The sequence below is a fragment of the Syngnathus typhle genome, linkage group LG2, assembly GCF_033458585.1.
Source record: "Syngnathus typhle isolate RoL2023-S1 ecotype Sweden linkage group LG2, RoL_Styp_1.0, whole genome shotgun sequence".
NCBI classification, from domain to species: domain Eukaryota; kingdom Metazoa; phylum Chordata; class Actinopteri; order Syngnathiformes; family Syngnathidae; genus Syngnathus; species Syngnathus typhle.
In genome coordinates, this window is record NC_083739.1 from 19,503,596 (window position 1) to 19,522,152 (window position 18,557).

The 18,557-nt window shown below is 40.2% G+C and overlaps 1 protein-coding gene across 1 annotated transcript in view; it reads left to right on the forward strand.

Annotated features, from left to right (window-relative positions):
- The window catches only part of celsr3 (cadherin, EGF LAG seven-pass G-type receptor 3), a 53,670-nt gene that overhangs the window by 20,597 nt on the left and 14,516 nt on the right, over positions 1-18,557 (forward strand). Inside the window, exons 4-19 of the mRNA XM_061265591.1 lie at positions 1,525-1,747; positions 4,497-4,612; positions 4,718-4,806; positions 5,477-5,634; positions 7,026-7,189; positions 7,705-7,830; positions 8,819-8,988; positions 9,079-9,264; positions 10,368-10,478; positions 10,580-10,748; positions 14,150-14,291; positions 14,411-14,531; positions 15,285-15,468; positions 15,530-15,631; positions 15,721-15,815; positions 15,917-16,126. Coding sequence (XP_061121575.1) covers positions 1,525-1,747; positions 4,497-4,612; positions 4,718-4,806; positions 5,477-5,634; positions 7,026-7,189; positions 7,705-7,830; positions 8,819-8,988; positions 9,079-9,264; positions 10,368-10,478; positions 10,580-10,748; positions 14,150-14,291; positions 14,411-14,531; positions 15,285-15,468; positions 15,530-15,631; positions 15,721-15,815; positions 15,917-16,126 — 2,366 coding nt within the window. The remainder of the gene's footprint in view (positions 1-1,524; positions 1,748-4,496; positions 4,613-4,717; positions 4,807-5,476; positions 5,635-7,025; positions 7,190-7,704; positions 7,831-8,818; positions 8,989-9,078; positions 9,265-10,367; positions 10,479-10,579; positions 10,749-14,149; positions 14,292-14,410; positions 14,532-15,284; positions 15,469-15,529; positions 15,632-15,720; positions 15,816-15,916; positions 16,127-18,557) is intronic.

The window sequence follows — 18,557 nt, forward strand, 5'->3', positions numbered from 1 at the left end:
TGTGTGTAGCCTTGTGAGATGTGTGGACTTTTTGCTCGTGGGCACAAGCTAAAAGCAGCACAAACAAAATGCCAACAGAGACAGCTACTTGATCAAACTTGACAGCCTCGAGGGCAAGGGCAACGATTCTTTGTGCTTTGTGTTTTTCTGTGTGCCTTTGTGTGTTTGTGTGCAAATGAGAGAAATACTGGAAGTCTGACACACAAAATTAGATTTATTGCTTATGTATGTAATCAGAATGTCGTTCTGCTTGCCATCTTCTGCAGTGTGGATGTTTGAAATGCTGTCGTCAGGCTCTACTGAAGGTCCTTAAGGAGCAATTTATCTGGAGGCCAGTTTCAAACCCTGTTTGCTCTTTTTATACGGACAAGCCAAGGGGGATGGGGTGCGAGTGTGAGCAGCTGCTGTGTCAGAATATGTTTGTGTCCGAATGTGCTCCAGGAAAGGTAGAAACAGAGCATTGATGTGCTGCATTCTGTGTGTGGTGATGAAGGGATTAGGTGGGTGTTTCTTTTCATAGACAGATAATGTAGAACTTGTTTTTCATTTCTTACCTCCACCAAGGAGGTAGCTTTTATCAATCTGTTTTTCTACGTGCAAAAGTACATTCCCAATAAATTGGAACAACACTCATTGAAACGGAACTAGCCAGAACTTTCTGAGATGTGACGTGGGATGAGGCCACCCAGTTGGATTTTTTTACTTTCAAATTTGGGGTAAATGCTGCTAAGGCATAAACCTTGCATTGATGACTGCTACTTATTCAGTTAGTCTGTGTTGAGAAGAAATAAAGGCAACCAAGTTGTTTATTTATGTTGGCTGTCTTTGCTCATTTGCTCTATCTCATCAAATCTCATGAGATGAGGTCATTTGTTAAGAGACAGGCTAGCTGTTTCACGCAAATGATCCTTTTTTTGGAGGTCAGATTGCCCATTATATCTTTTTGTGTTTTTCCATAATATCTTGTGTTCGCTCCATTTGATCGACCATAAAGGTCAGTCCGCTACAAAAGAAACTCTTTAGTCCTCCTCAAGGAATCAGCACCCTGCTGGTGTACTCCATAATGAAGGAGACGTTTGCATAAAAAGGAGAGTATAATTGGCTGCCTGATTGGGAAGAAAAACCAAGTCTATGAATATGGTGCATAATGGAGATGCAATCAGCACTGTTTATTGCACTACTTTTCCATCCTCGAAACTTTGAAATAAATATTTCTGAAGGCCATAGAGCAACAATAAGAAACAATAACAACATATTTTGCAGATTTTTTTTCCCTCCAGAAATCTATTAAGAGCCAAACAATTTATCCATTTTCAAAAATGTAATTTTTGTCATACATCAAGATAAGAAATATGTGGCCCCCCCAGTAGCATTGATGGAAAATTGTAGAGCGCAGCAGGATTTAAATTGCCCATCCCTCCTGTATTGTTTCTCTGTGTCTTGTTTTTGTTTCTAAGCTACTGTGGTGTAATTTCACAGAAATCGTAAGAGGCCTTATGTTTATTAAGTGTGTTTCCGACACAGGTGACCGATGTGAATCCGATCGGCGAAACGGTGGCTGCGTGCCGGGAGTGTGCCGTAACGGAGGAACGTGCCGGGAACTCTCGGGCGGCGGCTTCCGCTGCGAGTGTCCTGCCGGCGGGTACGAGCGACCATATTGCACCATCACGTCCCGCTCCTTCCCTCCAAAGACCTTTGCCATGTTTCGGGGCCTCAGACAGCGGTTTCACCTCTCCATCTCTTTAACGTAAGTAGATAAGAAAGACTACTTTCTGTTGCTATCATGTTTCCTTGGGCTCTCATCTCCCAAAATCCAATTTCCCGTCATCCAGAGATCTATAATTAGACCCCTTTGATTCTCATCTCGCACTGTTTTTTTCACTTTTGATTTGGTCTCCATCTCGTAGATCGATGTCACTCCTTTTCTCTTGCTTCCATGACGCACACTGGTGGGCAATGTGATTTCTCCTCTTTCTACTTTCATCTGCCCATCTACAGGTCTCATCAACATTTGTATCCCTGTGGTGTTCTCTCAGTCTATCATTCAGTCTCAGGTGATCTCATTCTTTCTTAGGGAGGCCATCGGAGTGCCTTCAGTATGACTTTTATGCTTTTCCCGTACAATGATAAAATATTCAATATTAATTTTAAAATAGGTCATAAAAACCAACAATTCTCTAAAGTGGCAGCAATGTTTAAGTTTGAGTAAACATATCTTAAAATCCAGATCTTTATTGTCACCACAAACACTAAGTATGCAGAGGCGTAGCCAGGAATTTTTCCAGTAGGGGCGCGCGCCCACAGGAAAAAAAATCGAACATCACCCACGCCGTTCGCTGATCGCTAAAACAACATCCGGGTCCGGGAGGCAAACGGTGAATGGATAACATCGCGCAGATAGAATAGCGCAAGCGCATTCGCACAAGACCGAAAGAAAAAAACGGCATGAAAATGAAGAATCGAAAAAGCTAGATTTTTTTTCAACCGGGGCGCAGGGAGTCCTAACCGGGGCGCCGCCCCGGCTCGCCCCGGCTTGGCTACGCCTCTGTCAGTATGCATTACATTTAAAAATTGCAGTGTGTTCAGAAATCTTACTGCAATCGGTGCTCATTTAAAAATTGTCTCCTGACAACTTATGACAAAAAACGATTCAATTCTGCAAATATACGTAGAACAAATCCCTCAAAGAAAGCCCTTCAACTTCTAGACTATGGCTTGGCTGAACTTAGTCTTGTCCACACACATTAGGATTTGCCATCTGAAATTTGAACAGGTTTAATGTGGATGACACCACAGGATAATTGGTCAGGATAATCTTTTAGAAACATCAGCGTTTGTCGACTTTGAGCTTGGAATCATTGTCAAAATTGAGAGACCCTATTGTTAAACTGCAGGTGCCCATTAATAGTCACATGTGGGAGTCTTGCACATCAATCTTAAACGTAGTGCCTTGCTGAATGGCAAAAGATCGCTGAGCTTGACATGCAGTCAAATTCTTAGCCTTGTTGAATTTTACATCTTAAGGTAGCTAACTGAAGCGTCTGCACTGACATTGTTACCCTGCCTGCTCTCCATATTTTATTCAGCACCCTGTTTGCTTCCAGTGAAATGTTTGGCCTGATTTTGCAGAACACAGCATTGTAGAACGCTATCATTTCTCAAGTCCCTCCACCCACTCCAAACAATTTTGTATCTCCGTCTTCATCAGTCACCTTCAGAGGTACGCGATTTGTCATTGCCACAGGGCCTAAAGACTGATACTGCGTAAATATGCTGTGTTCCCTGGAGCTGCAGCAAGCAGTATATGTTTGTGTGTACGGGCCAGCTGGAGAGTCTGTGCTTCACAGATGAACAAACATTAGTTGAGAAATTTTAAGAGCGAGAACATCAATATGCTTCGCCAGCAGGGGATACAAATATGAACTAAAGCATGTTTTTATGCTAAATTTGTACAACATATTTATGTAATGTCCAATGCCATAATGCATTAGTCGTCGACGTATTGGGCACACGAAAATTTACCGCATCCTTTCCTCTCCTGTCTGTGTTTTAGCTGGCTGTTGCACAACAGCTAGTTGGTTAGCAGAAACTTGATAGCTCTGCAGAATGTCGGCAAGCACTGCTGCAGTGACTGCCAAGTCATGGAGACAATTGCTATGGAAGAGATCAATATTTGCATGATTGTTATCAGTTCACAATGTCTTCTATAGTGGTCACAAAAGTTCCAAGTACACATTTATAAGATTTTCAAATTCACTTTGGCTATGATTCTGATGTCGTAAGGGCTTGATGCTTTATAAGTGAAGTCTGCACCAAATCTGAATCTGGTTTTCATAAGTTATGATCTGTCATAATAGTTACTTTTTACTTCATTTTGACTTGTTTTTTAATTCAGTTAGGTTGAATTCGTTTTTGGAGTGGGTACTTTTTATCTTTTCAAAAATGCTTTGTTTCACTTGTCATTGGTGAATTGAAACATGTTTTGATTTATTGAAAAACAAGACATTACATGTATTTCAAAATTAACATCTATGCACGCACTCACTCGCTTCTTTCTTTTAAACTACCGTATTTCCCGGACTATAAGGCACACCTAAAAACCGAAAATCTTCTCAAAAGCCGACAGTGCGCCTTATAGTCCAGTGCGCCTTATATATGGACTAAATTCCTAAATTCAAACTGGCCCGAAGCATTGTGTCATGAAATCAAGCATAAGTGGCCTGCTGAAGACTATGAATCATGAATCAAAAAGACTATGGATCATTATTTTGTGATTATAAAGTCATTTGTTGCATCTGAAGTTGAAGTAAAAAAGATAAAATGGAGAATGATTTGATTTGGATTAAAAATCTGACATGATGGATTAATGGTGCGCCATTATAGTCCGGAAAATGCGGTAAATAAAGTTTATGACCATCAAAAACGAGTGGGGTTGCTTGACCAAGTAAGAAGCCAAATTTTCATCCCATCATACGTATATGTATGTTTTTTTCTAGTTTTGCCACACTTGAGAGCAACGGCCTTCTGTTCTACAATGGACGCTTCAACGAGAAGCATGACTTTATCACTTTGGAGATCCAAGAGGGACAAGTAGTGCTTAAATACTCCACAGGTACGTACAAACACCGAGCATTGCAGATTATCTCAATACATTGAGCTGAACGAAAAGGAAAAACTGCAAGTTTGGTTATTTTGATTTTTTGTACAATACCTGCAGGTGAATCGTCCACCCAGGTGAGCCCTTTTCTGCGTGGAGGTGTGAGTGATGGGGAATGGCACACAGTTCACATCCACTATTACAACAAGGTGAGTTACTCACAAAATCATATCACAATTGTGCTATTTTATTACACTCACTCATATTTCACATGTAATTTCATAATGGCTTCATATCAAGTGTCCTTTTCCAGGCTTTGTATTGTTTGGCTTTCTCCTGAATTTTAATTGCTTTGCTTGTCTACTGAATTTATTTTAACATTTCATGCCAACAAAGCTCTTTTCTTGCTGACAAACATGCGATTATGCCATTGCGTGGGTGTTTGCTTGTCATTCTAGCCATGCGCAGTGAATGCACATCACCTTTAATTTTCTTTTGTTCTTTTATTTTCCTCAGCCAGCTATACGCTATGTGAGTATGACTGTGTGACATGCTGTCTGTTTTCCTTTCTTACCCTGCAGATTGTGTGTAAATTAATCAGTTTATTGTGTCTTGCCTGAACAATAAATCTTTTCCTTTTTCCTTACTATGAGATACAGTATGAGCAATGTATCCCACTGGTCTGCTATACTCTATTTTAGACTGATAGTAAGACAGGTATTGAGTGGGATACAATGTAGTCAACAACCTTGCATTTTTAGTTGATAATTTTGTTCTTTAATGTGGTTTGTCTGGTTGTCTAAAAAACGTCATACAAGAGTCTTAATTAAAAAAACGAATCCTCTGCAATCTTTTCATTTTGCTCCTTTGTGTGTTCAGCCCAAGCGCAGCATGAGTGGTGAGGCTCAGGGTCCCTCAGATGAGAAGATTGCAGTAGTGAGCATTGACGACTGCGATACAACCTTGTCACTCCGCTTCGGGAGTCAGCTTGGAAATTACAGCTGTGCTGCTCAGGGCAAACAGATCAGCAGCAAAAAGTGAGTGTGTTTTATGATGCAAGAATGTTATGTTTACACTTGAAGAGCCAGTGTGGTGTATATATATGGATGTGTTTTCAAATTGTGAAACATGTACTCCTACTCCCATAAGATCCCGCAATGAAAAGATCTTGAAATTAGTATATTAAGTCGTCTTTCATGAAACATCAATTGACTGCATGCTCCCTGGTGATTCGTTGTATCTCTCTTATGATCTTATTACCTGTTGTACTCGTCATCTTCATTTCTTTCAGCAATGCTAGCTGATATTGCGCTCCCATTTTTAATAAAATACAATAATGGGTCCGTATCTTGTCACCAGAAATGTGTAATGTGCATGCAGGTTTTTGGAACAAGTGAAGAAGACAGTGTCTAGAGAAAATCCACTTAAGTATGGGTAGATCATACAAACTCGACACAAGAGGTGTGAAACCGAGATTTTGACCTGGAACCTTTTAACTATGGAGCAGATTAAAGCTCAACACTACTCTAAAGATCCTCAAAATTGTTGTTGTTGTAGTGGTTTATGTCTAGCTTCTGGGTGCTGTAATCACATTGGCTGTCATCTAAGCATGAAGAAAAGCAGGAAGGATCAGAGAAACACTGTCTCACGCCTCCAAAGCATGTCTCATCTTTTACTCAGCACTGGCTTCCAATGATGCTTTTTTGTTCATATTTGTTATATAACGTAAATCTCTTTTTTGTGTTTTAATGTGTCTGGGTTTCCTCTCCATTTGACATATGGTCTTTTATCAAAGCCAGGTTTAACAAAGAAAATAAAGACAATAATTCACACTCGAGAGCACAAATGTCTCAGCGACAACACAAAGATGTCTTTTTATTTGTCAGGTTATCCATTATCACATCTTTCTCCCCACATTCCCTCAGTTTACCTTCTGTTTTCTCATTCACTTCTCCACTTTTGATATCTGCTTTAACGCACAGTTAGTGACTGATTTTTTTTAGTCTGCGTCCCAGCTGCCTCCTGTCATCCTCTTATCATTTTTTGCCTCCATTATTATGATTATGATTGTTATTTTGTCGATGTTTCCTTAAAGCACCTTATTTTATTTTTTGCCCGTTCTCTGCTTTGTCCTCCATCTACCTCGTAATCCGCTTGATGATTAACATCACTCATATTCAATCTTCATCTTTCTCCTTGTATTCTTTTCTGTCTCCTCTTTTCAATTTCTTTCCTCCTCCCTTTAGTCCACCATCATCCTTTGATTTCACCCCAAAAGCCGTGCTTATGCTGCCATTATTATTTCCTCAGGCAAGATATTTCATGGGTTTGTTTAATCCTTATCGCCTGTCCTTTCTTATTATCTGACAATGGGTGAATGAGAAAATTCTGCCTTAACATCCTTCATCCATATCTCGTGGTTTCTTAGGTCTCTTGACCTGACTGGTCCATTGTTCCTGGGTGGGGTTCCCAACATTCCAGACAACTTCCCGTTTGGCACCAGGGAGTTTATCGGCTGTATGAAGGAGCTGCACATTGACAACAAACCACTGGACTTGGCTGGGTTTATTGCTAACAATGGAACTCTGCCAGGTCAGCAATTTTATTCAAGCCATAGCTAACTTTAGTCGCTCTATTTTTGGGACTAGCAACAATCCGTGCATGACCACTGGGTGGCATGGGAACAGATATCATAACCCTAACAATGATGGCACACTGGCCAACAGGATGATTTAAAACCAAAAATAATGAGGGCAATCATAATAATAATGATGCGCTCAATTAATTTATTTCCAAGATGACTCAGAAGGTTTAATGCTTTTTTTTCATATTTGTATATGAAATATGATGAAATTCACGCACATATCGGTGCTTGTGACCTGAACAAATTCATCATAACTTACAGCGGTCTACGTACTACATTGGTCCCAACTGCCCCCACTGGCCTGATGCATTTCAATAGCCGTCAATTATATGGGGATTTCTGCCATTCATAGTCCAGCTCGGTCCCTATCCCATGTGAATACATACAATTGGCTATGTATCAGTTTTTAATACTTGCAAATACTGTAAATATGTAATATGACGTTCTCTTGTGTTAATGGTAGGCTGCAGTGCAAAACTTCCCTTCTGCAAGTCCAATCCCTGTCAGAATGGAGGAGTCTGCCGGGTCAGCTGGGAGACATTCTCCTGTGACTGTCCTCTTGGGTACGGAGGGAAGGACTGCAGCCACGGTGAGAGCCTATTTCAGTTACAAAAAAGCAATTTTCCTATGGCATTCAGTGGTTAATACATTATTATGAAAATATTATCAGAAAGTGATCACAGTATGAAATCTACAACAAGGTGCTTTCTATGTTCAGTGGGCTTTATTTACTTGGGCTTTTTAGATAGAAGAGCAAAGAGTCCAATAGGAGCAGCATGGGTCATTTGAGAGAAAACAAAAAGGATCATTTAAAAGTATTTTCTATCAAAAGAAAACTAAAGCTTATGGTTGAGCTTGAGGGTGGAACAGACCACAAGGGATTTTGAGCAGAAAATAAAAAGCTGTTACATAGATAAGCAGAAGCGGAAGACAGGCTGGAAAATATGATCAGGGTTAGCTAAATGTGTTTATAAGTAAAACAGAGTTCCTGAAAAGAGAACAGAGGCAGATGGCGAATGAATGAATCTCGCAATCTCTAACGCTCACTGAAGTGGTTTGCAGTAGAGGTGTAAAGTGCTTAGGATGTGAATTGGCACCTCCAAATCTGAGACTAAGCAGCAGATCCTGGATAGAAGTGACCCAAATGAGTCGTTCGGGAGGAACTCAAAGTTGAGTCGCTCCTCCTCCACGTTGAGAGGAGCCGGATGAGGTGGCTCGGGCATCTTGTTAGGATGCTGGTGAGACGTTCCGGGCACATACCACCAGGAGAATTCTCTGGAAACGACCCAGGACACGCTGGAGAGACTCCCAACTGTCCTGAGAACACCGCACTGTTGACTACCAGCACGGCATTCAAATTTCAGTGGCTAATCATTATTCCAAGTGTCGACTTTGCTCGTAATTACACTAGGCCGTGGTTCTGTGGTTTTTCATACACACGCACACTGTAATATTAAATTTCATCTACATCGTATTTCCTCTCAAGTCCAATGATTCATCCGATGACTCATCACCATTATCGTCATCCAGGATGTCGCTGACTTTTTACACATGATCCCTTCTCATCTTTTCTGCAGTGATGCCACACCCCCATCGCTTTTTGGGAAACAGTGCCCTCTGGTGGGATCTAAAGAACGACGTCACTATTTCCACACCTTGGTACCTGGGTTTGGTGTTCCGAACCAGATCCCGAGATGGGACGCTGCTTCAGGCTCAGGCCGGCCAGTATACCAGCTTGCTATTTCAGGTTAGGAAACATCTCTTTCATAGTTTTTGTCTTATTTGTGCTACCTCGACTACCCGATTATTTTTGCTGATGTCTCGCATCCTCTTCCAGGTGATAAATGGTCAGCTAGTGTTCTCTGTCACTCGGGGTTCTACCAGACCAGTGAGGTTGAGGCTAGATCAGGTTCAAGTGGCAGACGGGCGGTGGCACGACCTCCAGCTAGAACTACGAGATGTTCGCAGTGGCCGTGAAACTCGCTATGTTGCCACTCTTCGCCTTGACTTTGGACTTTATCAAGTAAGTATCAATAAGCCAAAAGAAACGATCAATTCAATTTTACATTTTATAGCTGATCTTAGAGAGAACGTCTCAGCCAAAGCTCTCACAAAGGCAAAGGGTGCATACCTAAGTCAAGTATGATCCACTCCAGCTCTGGAGGTGCAGTTCAATTGACCAGATGTGGTGGGTCTCTGCAACTGTAACTACAAAGTTAAAATAAATTCAAGTAAAAATAATACACGCTTTTATAATTTGCACCCAAATCCAATCAAATGTCTGAGTAAAAACAAATCACTCAACCACATTCACATTACACTAAAAAATTGCTCCTGAAATAGAATTTTAGCTATTAGCGTAACTCAACAAATGTTTTTCCTCCTCTATAATGGTTGCTAGGCCGAGTCCTAAGCTACATATATAGTAATAATAAAGGTAAACCACCAGCAGAAAGTAGTTTTTTTTTTTCACATTTATTTCTTTGTGACAATGAAGACCATTGAACAAGACCATTACAAATGCCCAAAGATTGTATCTGGAATCTTCTAGCTAGGTTTGTGAAGATGTTTACAGCAGTCGATGTTTGACATTAAGTATTCATTAATTTGACAGTGATTACCTTTGAAATTACTTGGCAGTAACTGTCGGCCAAACATCAATTCTTATTGCTGAAAGACTAACATTGTAGATGGGAACCATTGATTTATATTTCATGCTTGATGTCTAATGTTCCCAGACACTGCTGCTTCACATCACATCCACTGTTGTGAGCATTGTCACTGTGTGCATCGATCTCATTTGATTGTTTTCTTTTATTTAATTGAGTCTATTATTCTGTCTGCCGTTCTATCTTCAAAAGCTAATCTTTTAGTCTGCAATGTGTCCTTGGTAATGATCACACATGAAAAAATATATATACTTAGAAATATTGCACTTTAAATTTCTTAAATTAATTAAAAAGACAACCTTGATTTCTTCATTCTTCATACATTGATAATGACTGTGACATTCAAGTGAAACCCTTATGCGTCTTTGTTCAGGAATTCAGTTCTCATCTTTTAACAATCATTTTTTTGCCTTTTCTGTCCCCCTTCTACTTCTCACTATTCTTTCCCCTCCATTAGGGAACAGCAATTGTAGGAAACGAGATTCATGGATTGAAGGTGAAACATCTGCATGTGGGAGGAGTGTTGGGCTCTGGAGAGGTCCAGAATGGGATCAGAGGATGCATACAGGTGAGACTATAATAGTGAATTATTGATGAATGGATGGCCTCATAAGGGGAAAGTTATTTGTTATTGTAAAATATGTATGCAATAACTGTCTCTCTTTCTAGGGTGTTCGCTTGGGTGTGAGACCGGACGCCCCCCCACTGCCGCGCCCCTCCAGAACTGTCAAAGTGGAAATCGGCTGCAATGTGGGGAACCCTTGCGTTTCATCTCCTTGTCCCGCCCACAGTCGCTGTTCAGACCAATGGGAGCGGCACACCTGCGAATGTGAATCTGGTGAGTTAGTTGTCTTTCACCCACCTGGGAAAGTGAAATTGCAAAAGCTATCTTCAGAGAAAGAGTGCGAGTAAAGTAATGATATCAACTGTTTCATTTCTTAAATTTACATTGTGCATAGCAGTACATTTGCCCAGCACAGATAATTGAACTGTTTTCATATGTGCGGAGTTAAAGTAAAAAAAAAAAGTTTGTCAGAAGATACTGAAGTGCAAATACCTGAAATGTTGAGGAGCTGTGTGAGTTCTCATCCAAATGAAATTGAAGAAAAAACTAAAACTTTTGAGGCAAATGAGAAGAGATGAATCACAACAGTGGGAGCAAACACGTGAAGAAATGAGCCAAAAAGAGAGTTAGAGGAACATCAGAGCGGAGGAACAGACGGTTTGAAAATGTTAATGCTTAATTAAGTGAAAATGATGGCAGACGGGAATAATGTAAACAGCAGCGGTTTGGGGCGGTAATACAAAAGAGGAGAAGAAAGAGAACTTGGGAAAGTCTAATCAAATAGCCTGAAAACATAGGCGACACATTTCATGAATAGATCTGAAGAATAGGTTAGAGAAAAAAAAAAGATTTAAACTGAATCATTAATTAAGCAGAACAAGCTGCAAGAGAAATGTGTCAGGATACAAATGACATCCTCAGCTCTGCATTGTTTACATGCAACCATCTGTCAGCAGATTGAGGGAAAAAAGTGTTTGAGAAAACAGTCGTTGTATTAAGAATTATTCATATTCAAAATACTCATTTTGTAAAGTTGTAAATTGAAAAGTCTCTGCCTGCCTGCCTGTCTGCCTGCCTGTCTGTCTGTCTGTCTGTCTGTCTGTCTGTCTGTCTGTCTGTCTGTCTGTCTGTCCTTTTTGTACTGTATATATTTGAACAATGTAAAAGTTAGAGGGGAGTCACTAAACAAGGAAAAGTTTGGAAATGAGACAATGTGCTCGCAGCAAATATGGAGGGAGCAAAGGAAAGGATGTGTGTGTGTGTGTGCGGGTGTGGGCGCTGTGTGTATGCGTGTGCGCGTGTGTGTATGTGTGTGTGCGTGCATTGCATGCAGGATGAAGAGGCTGTACTGTGTGTTCAGAAACCTCAGGCTTTGCAGCCTGAGAGAGGAAGCACGGAGGCAGTGCTGCTTCTGTTGCATCCTCCATTAGCCCATGAGCTAATGCCCCTTGTCTTATTTGCATGGAACACCGCAAACGCGTGTGTGCGTGCACACGCATGCTCTTGTTTATTTTAAACTACAGCTCTCATTATTTTTCATCAGCACAATGATCATTAAAAATGAAGAAAGTTGAACAATAAGTGCCGCCTACAGACAAATAAAAGTTTAATAACAGCACAAAGGGTGGGGGAAAAAAAGAGAGAGTTAAGATCTCAATAATTCACCTTCATCTGATAAGTCAAACACATACAAATGACTACGTACGCAATCGGTCCAATACAAGACATTGCACACAATTTTAAATAGGGCAAACACTTTTCTCCCAATGATATCTTTTGAATAAATGACTAAAAATAAAATAAAAAATATGCAAACAACCAATTGAAAATATTCTAACAAAAATAACATGCAAGGGTATCTGCATGCCTCACAATATTGACCAACCTATAATCCCATGTTTGCCTAATAAATATGAGAGTCGTGTTCAATACTGCCCGTCAACCATCTTCAAACTCTGGAGTTTGTCTTTTGCGGTATGTGATTTTGTTTTTTCCCCCAAGGTATCCAAAAAGATCATTCTTGAACCCATATCCAGCAATCTTCCCATGTAGTCTTTCTGAAAAAAATATAATCATATTGTTTTTTAATTTTTGCTCAACCAGGTAAAGTCAGAAAAAAAAGCCTGTCAAGTTTGACAGATGTTTTATTATTGATCAACACTGATAATGGAACTCATAATACTGTAGAAGAGAACCAACGGACAAAACAATAAATCTAAACGGGAGTGGCATTTTTGCCATTTGCAACATGCTGCAATAACTACAACCTGCGCTAGCTACTATACTAATATTCCAATCACTGATAGTTACATCGACTAATTAAAATGTCTCTTAACAATTTTAATAAAACCGCTGCCAGTCAACCAGCATTGCAGTCAACATAACAAAAGAGATCAGCCAATGCTGCCAACCCAGTTTGATCAATATCTGACTTTTATTTGCTACATCGATCAACTGGATTTCCTATTACCTGTCTATCACAACTCTGAAACCAAATTAATCTGTTTAATTTGCACCTTGATAACTACTTTGAAATATGCATTTCCACGACCTACACAAATGGAGTGTCATGATTACGATATCAGTCTCGGCAGAGGTCACCGTCTGTGCGTTACAGAAATATGATCAAAAGGTCTTGAGACAAAAAGCAAGTCAAAAGCAGTAAAAGGTGTAACTCAAGTGTTGCGATATATTGTGATGTACAGCAGTTGCCGTCGTTACAGTTAAGTGAATTAATTTCTCCCAGTGGCGTCTCAGCTTGGTGACAGTATCTCAGGGAATCAGAATTCGTTGTGAATGTGGTAAAATGATTCCCTTTCAGAATCAAACCTGAAGCAGCCACAAAAACAGTGATGTGTGTAATAATTAAAAAAAAAAAGATTTTTAATTAATCATACCTTCTCATCTTGTGTGACGTGCTGCTGCTTTGTTCACACAGTCTCAAATCTGTCTGCATCTGAGACCGGTTCCCTTTGTTGTTGTCTCAAGGCCCATCATTATAAGTGTTTGAACAAAAAGCCAAGGCCGTCGTCACGGTGCTCTGTCAGTTGCCATGATGAATGAGTGGAGATGTATAGCATTGATAACGGACTGCATTTGTGCGTGTGTGTGCGTGCGCATGTTCGAGTGAGTGTGAAAGCAGAAATTTGTGTCATTCTATACTGAACGTATCTGCATGCCTGTGTACGTGTGAGACGTCGGCATCAAGTCAACATGCTTTAAATAGATTTCTGTTAATGAGCTTGTGAAATACAACCACATAAGGTTTCTCAGCTCCACATCTATACATTATTAAAACGTGACAAAAATACTGTTCGAAGAAAAAAAAATAATAAATGCGATTTTTGTACTGACTGTGTTGATCTTATCTATCACACAGAGGGTTGACAGCTATTTGCCCTTAGCGTGTTTACAAAATGCTCGCTTCTAGAAAAATATTCATGAAGATTTCCGCAAAACATTCACGACATCCGTCTCGTCTTTATTGCATACATAATATTGTTATGGTTGGAGAGAAAATCACGGCTCTTTCATAGAAACCAATGTACATTGTCTTCCTACATGTTTGACAAAATAAATGAGCTGTACATGAATGTCAAGAGTATTTGTATTTGCTCCTCACATTCCAACACGATGCATGTTTTTTATGCACACACACTCTCACTCTCTTGCAGGTTACTATGGGAAAGGCTGCACTGACGCTTGCCATCTGAATCCTTGCGAAAATGACGCTCAGTGCCACAGGAAGCCCAGCTCTTCACATGGCTATATCTGTGACTGTGGTGACAACCACTATGGACAGTACTGCCAACACAGGTGGGTCCAACTTCTGTCAAACTTTATGCAGGGTTCTTTGAGGCTGCTTTTGATAATGAGAGGCCAAGATACTGTATATACTTTATATACCAAATCAACTATCTTGTGTGCACATTTAGGATTGACCACCAGTGTCCCAGAGGTTGGTGGGGATCTCCTACCTGCGGGCCTTGTCATTGTGATGTCAATAATGGCTTCGACCCCGACTGTAACAAGACAAGTGGACACTGTCGCTGCAAGGTAGGACAGGACGCACGCTCATAGCGTCTACAGGCTGTTTTAGGTTGGAAATTGCATCATTTATACATCATTGCATACTTTGTAAACCACCTTGCTACTAGTACCCAGTCTGCTATAGTAATATAGAAATGTGATACATAAGAAGAAATTATTTTTAAGCGCAGATTACATAAAATAACCATGGTCTGAAAAGCTTTATGTGGAAAAAGAAAACAAAAACAAACCAAAAAAAAACACTATCACCATTTGCATGGCACACAGGCTAGTGCCATGTCATCCGTGTGTGTGTGTACGATTCTATTATGGTGATCCACTCTCTAATCTTTACTATTACCCTTCAATCTGTGTGATATCATGGAAAATGTATCAGATTTTTCCCCCCTAGGTGTCCGTGTCCACATATATGTTCTGTGTGACACATACGTGAATATCACCATCATTATGCTATCGTGATTTCCAATTCCTGTCAACTCTGTCTGGCAGGGCGACACTGGCAGCCCTTAACTTGTCATTCAGAATTTGTCAAGCCTTGTGGGCATATGACTGTATGAAAATTATTTGTGTGTTGTTGAAAATAAAAGAAAAATAATTCAGAAACAAACACATTCAGACAGTAAGTGAGTGATATCTGGTACCAAAGCAGTTGGTGGCAGTCATAGTTTATTTATTGAAGTGGACGGATAGTTTTTATTCTATTTTGACTTTTATTTTTAGTTTTAAGAGTGGGTTTGCTAATTTTCTTCGTGTTTTCAGGAGTTTCACTACCGTCCGCGCGGCTCAGACAGCTGCCTGCCGTGCGACTGCTACCCAGTCGGCTCCTTCTCACGAACTTGCGACCCTGAGACTGGCCAGTGCCCATGCAGGCCCGGCGTGATTGGTCGCCAGTGCAACACTTGTGACAACCCATTTGCTGAGGTCACAAACTCAGGGTGTGAAGGTGAGGGTGTGTTTGAGTTCTCATGTGGTCATGTTGTTACTAAATGTTTTGTTTTGTGCAGTCATTTACGATGGCTGCCCAAAGACCATCACTCAAGGGATCTGGTGGCCACGGACCAAGTTTAACCTCCCCGCTGCCGTTCCGTGCCCTAAAGGTTCTGTGGGTGAGTTCACACTCATCTCCAGTCAATTCATACAGGTTGTGACCTTTTGGAATGGAACCATAACACAAATTCTGCCCTTGGACTTACAGGGGCTGCAATCAGACACTGTGATATTGAGAGAGGCTGGATGGAGCCAGACCTTTACAACTGCACCTCCCCTCCATTTGTGGAGCTCAATGCTGCTGTACGTTGGCAAATAATGCTCTAGATAGAAAGAAAGCACACGATATTTAGTATGAAATTGTACCTGCATTTACATTGCCATATTTCTTGGTTTTCATTCAGCTGGATTCACTTGAGCGCAATGAGACAGAGCTGAACACAATCATGGAGAAGAAGCTCGCACACCAACTCCGTGATGTCACCGAAGCCACAGGCCGCCTCTATGGGAATGATTTGCTCATCGCAGAGCGACTGTTGTCACGCCTTCTCACCTTCGAGACCCTACAAACTGGCTTTGGACTCACCGCCACGCAGGATGCACACTTCAATGAGGTAGGAGATGCGTAGCCATTGTCAAATTTTAGGCAGACAAGAATGCAAATTTTCTTTGATGACAATTGCGGGATCGGCAGCAAGGGTCGATTATAGGATAGTGGTGGAAAAAGCGTGAGAGGAGCATTAAAGTTGATTGAAAGAAAATATGTTGTTAATGCGCTTGGACAAGGTCTTGATATTGAAGTCTGAACGCTAACAAACACATTAGAATTCAGTAGGTAGGCAATGTGGGCATAATGTAGCATCATTCATTGCCTTGCTTTTTCACGTATTGCTCAAATGATTAGTTCTCCTCGAAACAACATTGATTGATTGAATTCAAATTGCCTATCATATTACTGTATTACGTGCACAATGTTTGGATAGGACTATTTTGGTTGAGCAAATGACGAGTACTTTGGAATAATATGCTACAGTCAATATGCTGTTGTGCCTCCCAAAACAAATTACTTTCTCATAACGCCAAGTTAGGGCTGCACAATAATTCATTATCAATATATATCGCAAAAGACACCTGGTCAATATCAATAGAAATTGTACTCGAGAAAATATGGATTTTAAAAAAAGTCAGTATAAAAACCCCGACTGTGTTATTCTGCAGGCAGAGGGTACACCATGACGTTACAAAAACCCAAGAGGAAATTTGGACCGCAAAAACTGTTTTTACTATCAGATATTTTGAATGATATTTTGCCTTTTGTTAGCTTTCTATTATTTTATTTAATATTCGATTAACAAAAATCATTAATTATCAATAGACTGCATTTTCAGCCAGCCCTACTAAGCACAGAAAAGAAGCAATTGAATTCATTCAGTCAAAAAGAGTGTAAAAATGTTCTGAACATGTTATGAGATTCAGCACTGCCACAGCGCCAGTCATGCCTGCCGGCATTGTGAACCGTGACAATTGCATCTCGATCTGACTGTATCATGAACTCCTGCACGGTAGATTAAGCCAGCATCTCTAATCCATGCAAACTCGATCAATTGTGTGTGGTTTTAATTTTACAAAAAGGATTACTGCTGTGCTACTGATAAATTCATGTTGGCATCACCACACTAAACCGCTGCGTTATTGTATGTAGCTACACATGCCACAGTGCTTACATATGCTTGATATGTAGCAATGGAAGCTTAAGTCTTAAGCAAGTGATGTTGCGATGGCAGCTCATCTAATGTTGCAAATGTCATCCTGACATACGACGGAGCCTCATTATACGTACCTGATATGATGAGAAATTGGGAACTTGTTGGCATTTGAACACGCCAACAGGCTTTCCAGTCATGCAATCATACTGTGAGCACTCCGCTTCCTCTTCTTAGTGTACTCTGAAAGATTTCCGTGTCTGTCGTGTACAGCTTCAGCTCATTCATGCAGAGAGGGAGAATTTTAAGTTTTTGTGAGAGTCTGGGAAAATAAGATTTATAGCAGCCCTCTTCCACTTGCAGCTGTGTCTATATACCGAGCTGTTGAAAAGGGCTCCGTCATTGTTATACCACTAAAAATGAGTTGCCATAGAAACGATCAGGGCTGGGGAAGTAATATACATCATCTTGTAATCACAATGACAACTTCAAGGAAATGTTGACCTTTTAAAAGAGAAATGTTCATTTCTAATGTGGTAATGCGTATGCATTTTCTCCATTTTTGTTTTCCATCTCTCAATTTTCACACCATCTTTATGCCAACAGTGTTTATTCTCTTTTCTCTCTCGCAGCTCTGCACACATTGTAAATTCATTGCTTTTGGGACTGAAATTGTGTGTCTTCTTTTAAGGAGAGTTATTAAAAAGAAATCTAAGATTATCTTTATCTTTATTAAGAAAGACTTGTGGGGCATGCTGGATACTGTAGTTCTTCAAATAAAGCAAACAATCGAAAAAGGATGCCAATGGTATTGTTAGTTTTCGGATGTTTGAGGTTCGGCAATCACAGTTCAAATAACTTTCATTACTTTGATCGATCAGTCGAGACTACAGTTGTCATGGCAACTGAGTCCTACCTTAAAGGAAATCCTATAGTGAGTGAAATGAATCCCCTCTTATGGCAGACCTCTATCTGAGTGAAGGAACACGTGCTAGAAAAAATAATTCCATACTGTAGAAAGAACTTCATTTTGGCAATTTATCTACAAGCAAAAAACACTGGAGTTTTATTTTTTATTTTATTTTGAAGGGCATCCATGGCTAATTCCAATTTGTTTGACATACTAGTTTTTGTACCTTTTGTGGAAGTGACTCAATAATCCAATTAATATCCTGCAAGTGGATTCTGTTGTGTGCAGATTGTTTCCTTAAATACAACTCACTGATCAATTTTTAAATGTAAAGATGTAGCCTTAGTTCTTGGTTTGACTTCACCATTTCCTACTTGTCAGTCCCTCTGTAAATTTATTCAGCCAACGTTTTTCTGTCTTTTACAGTTCGTT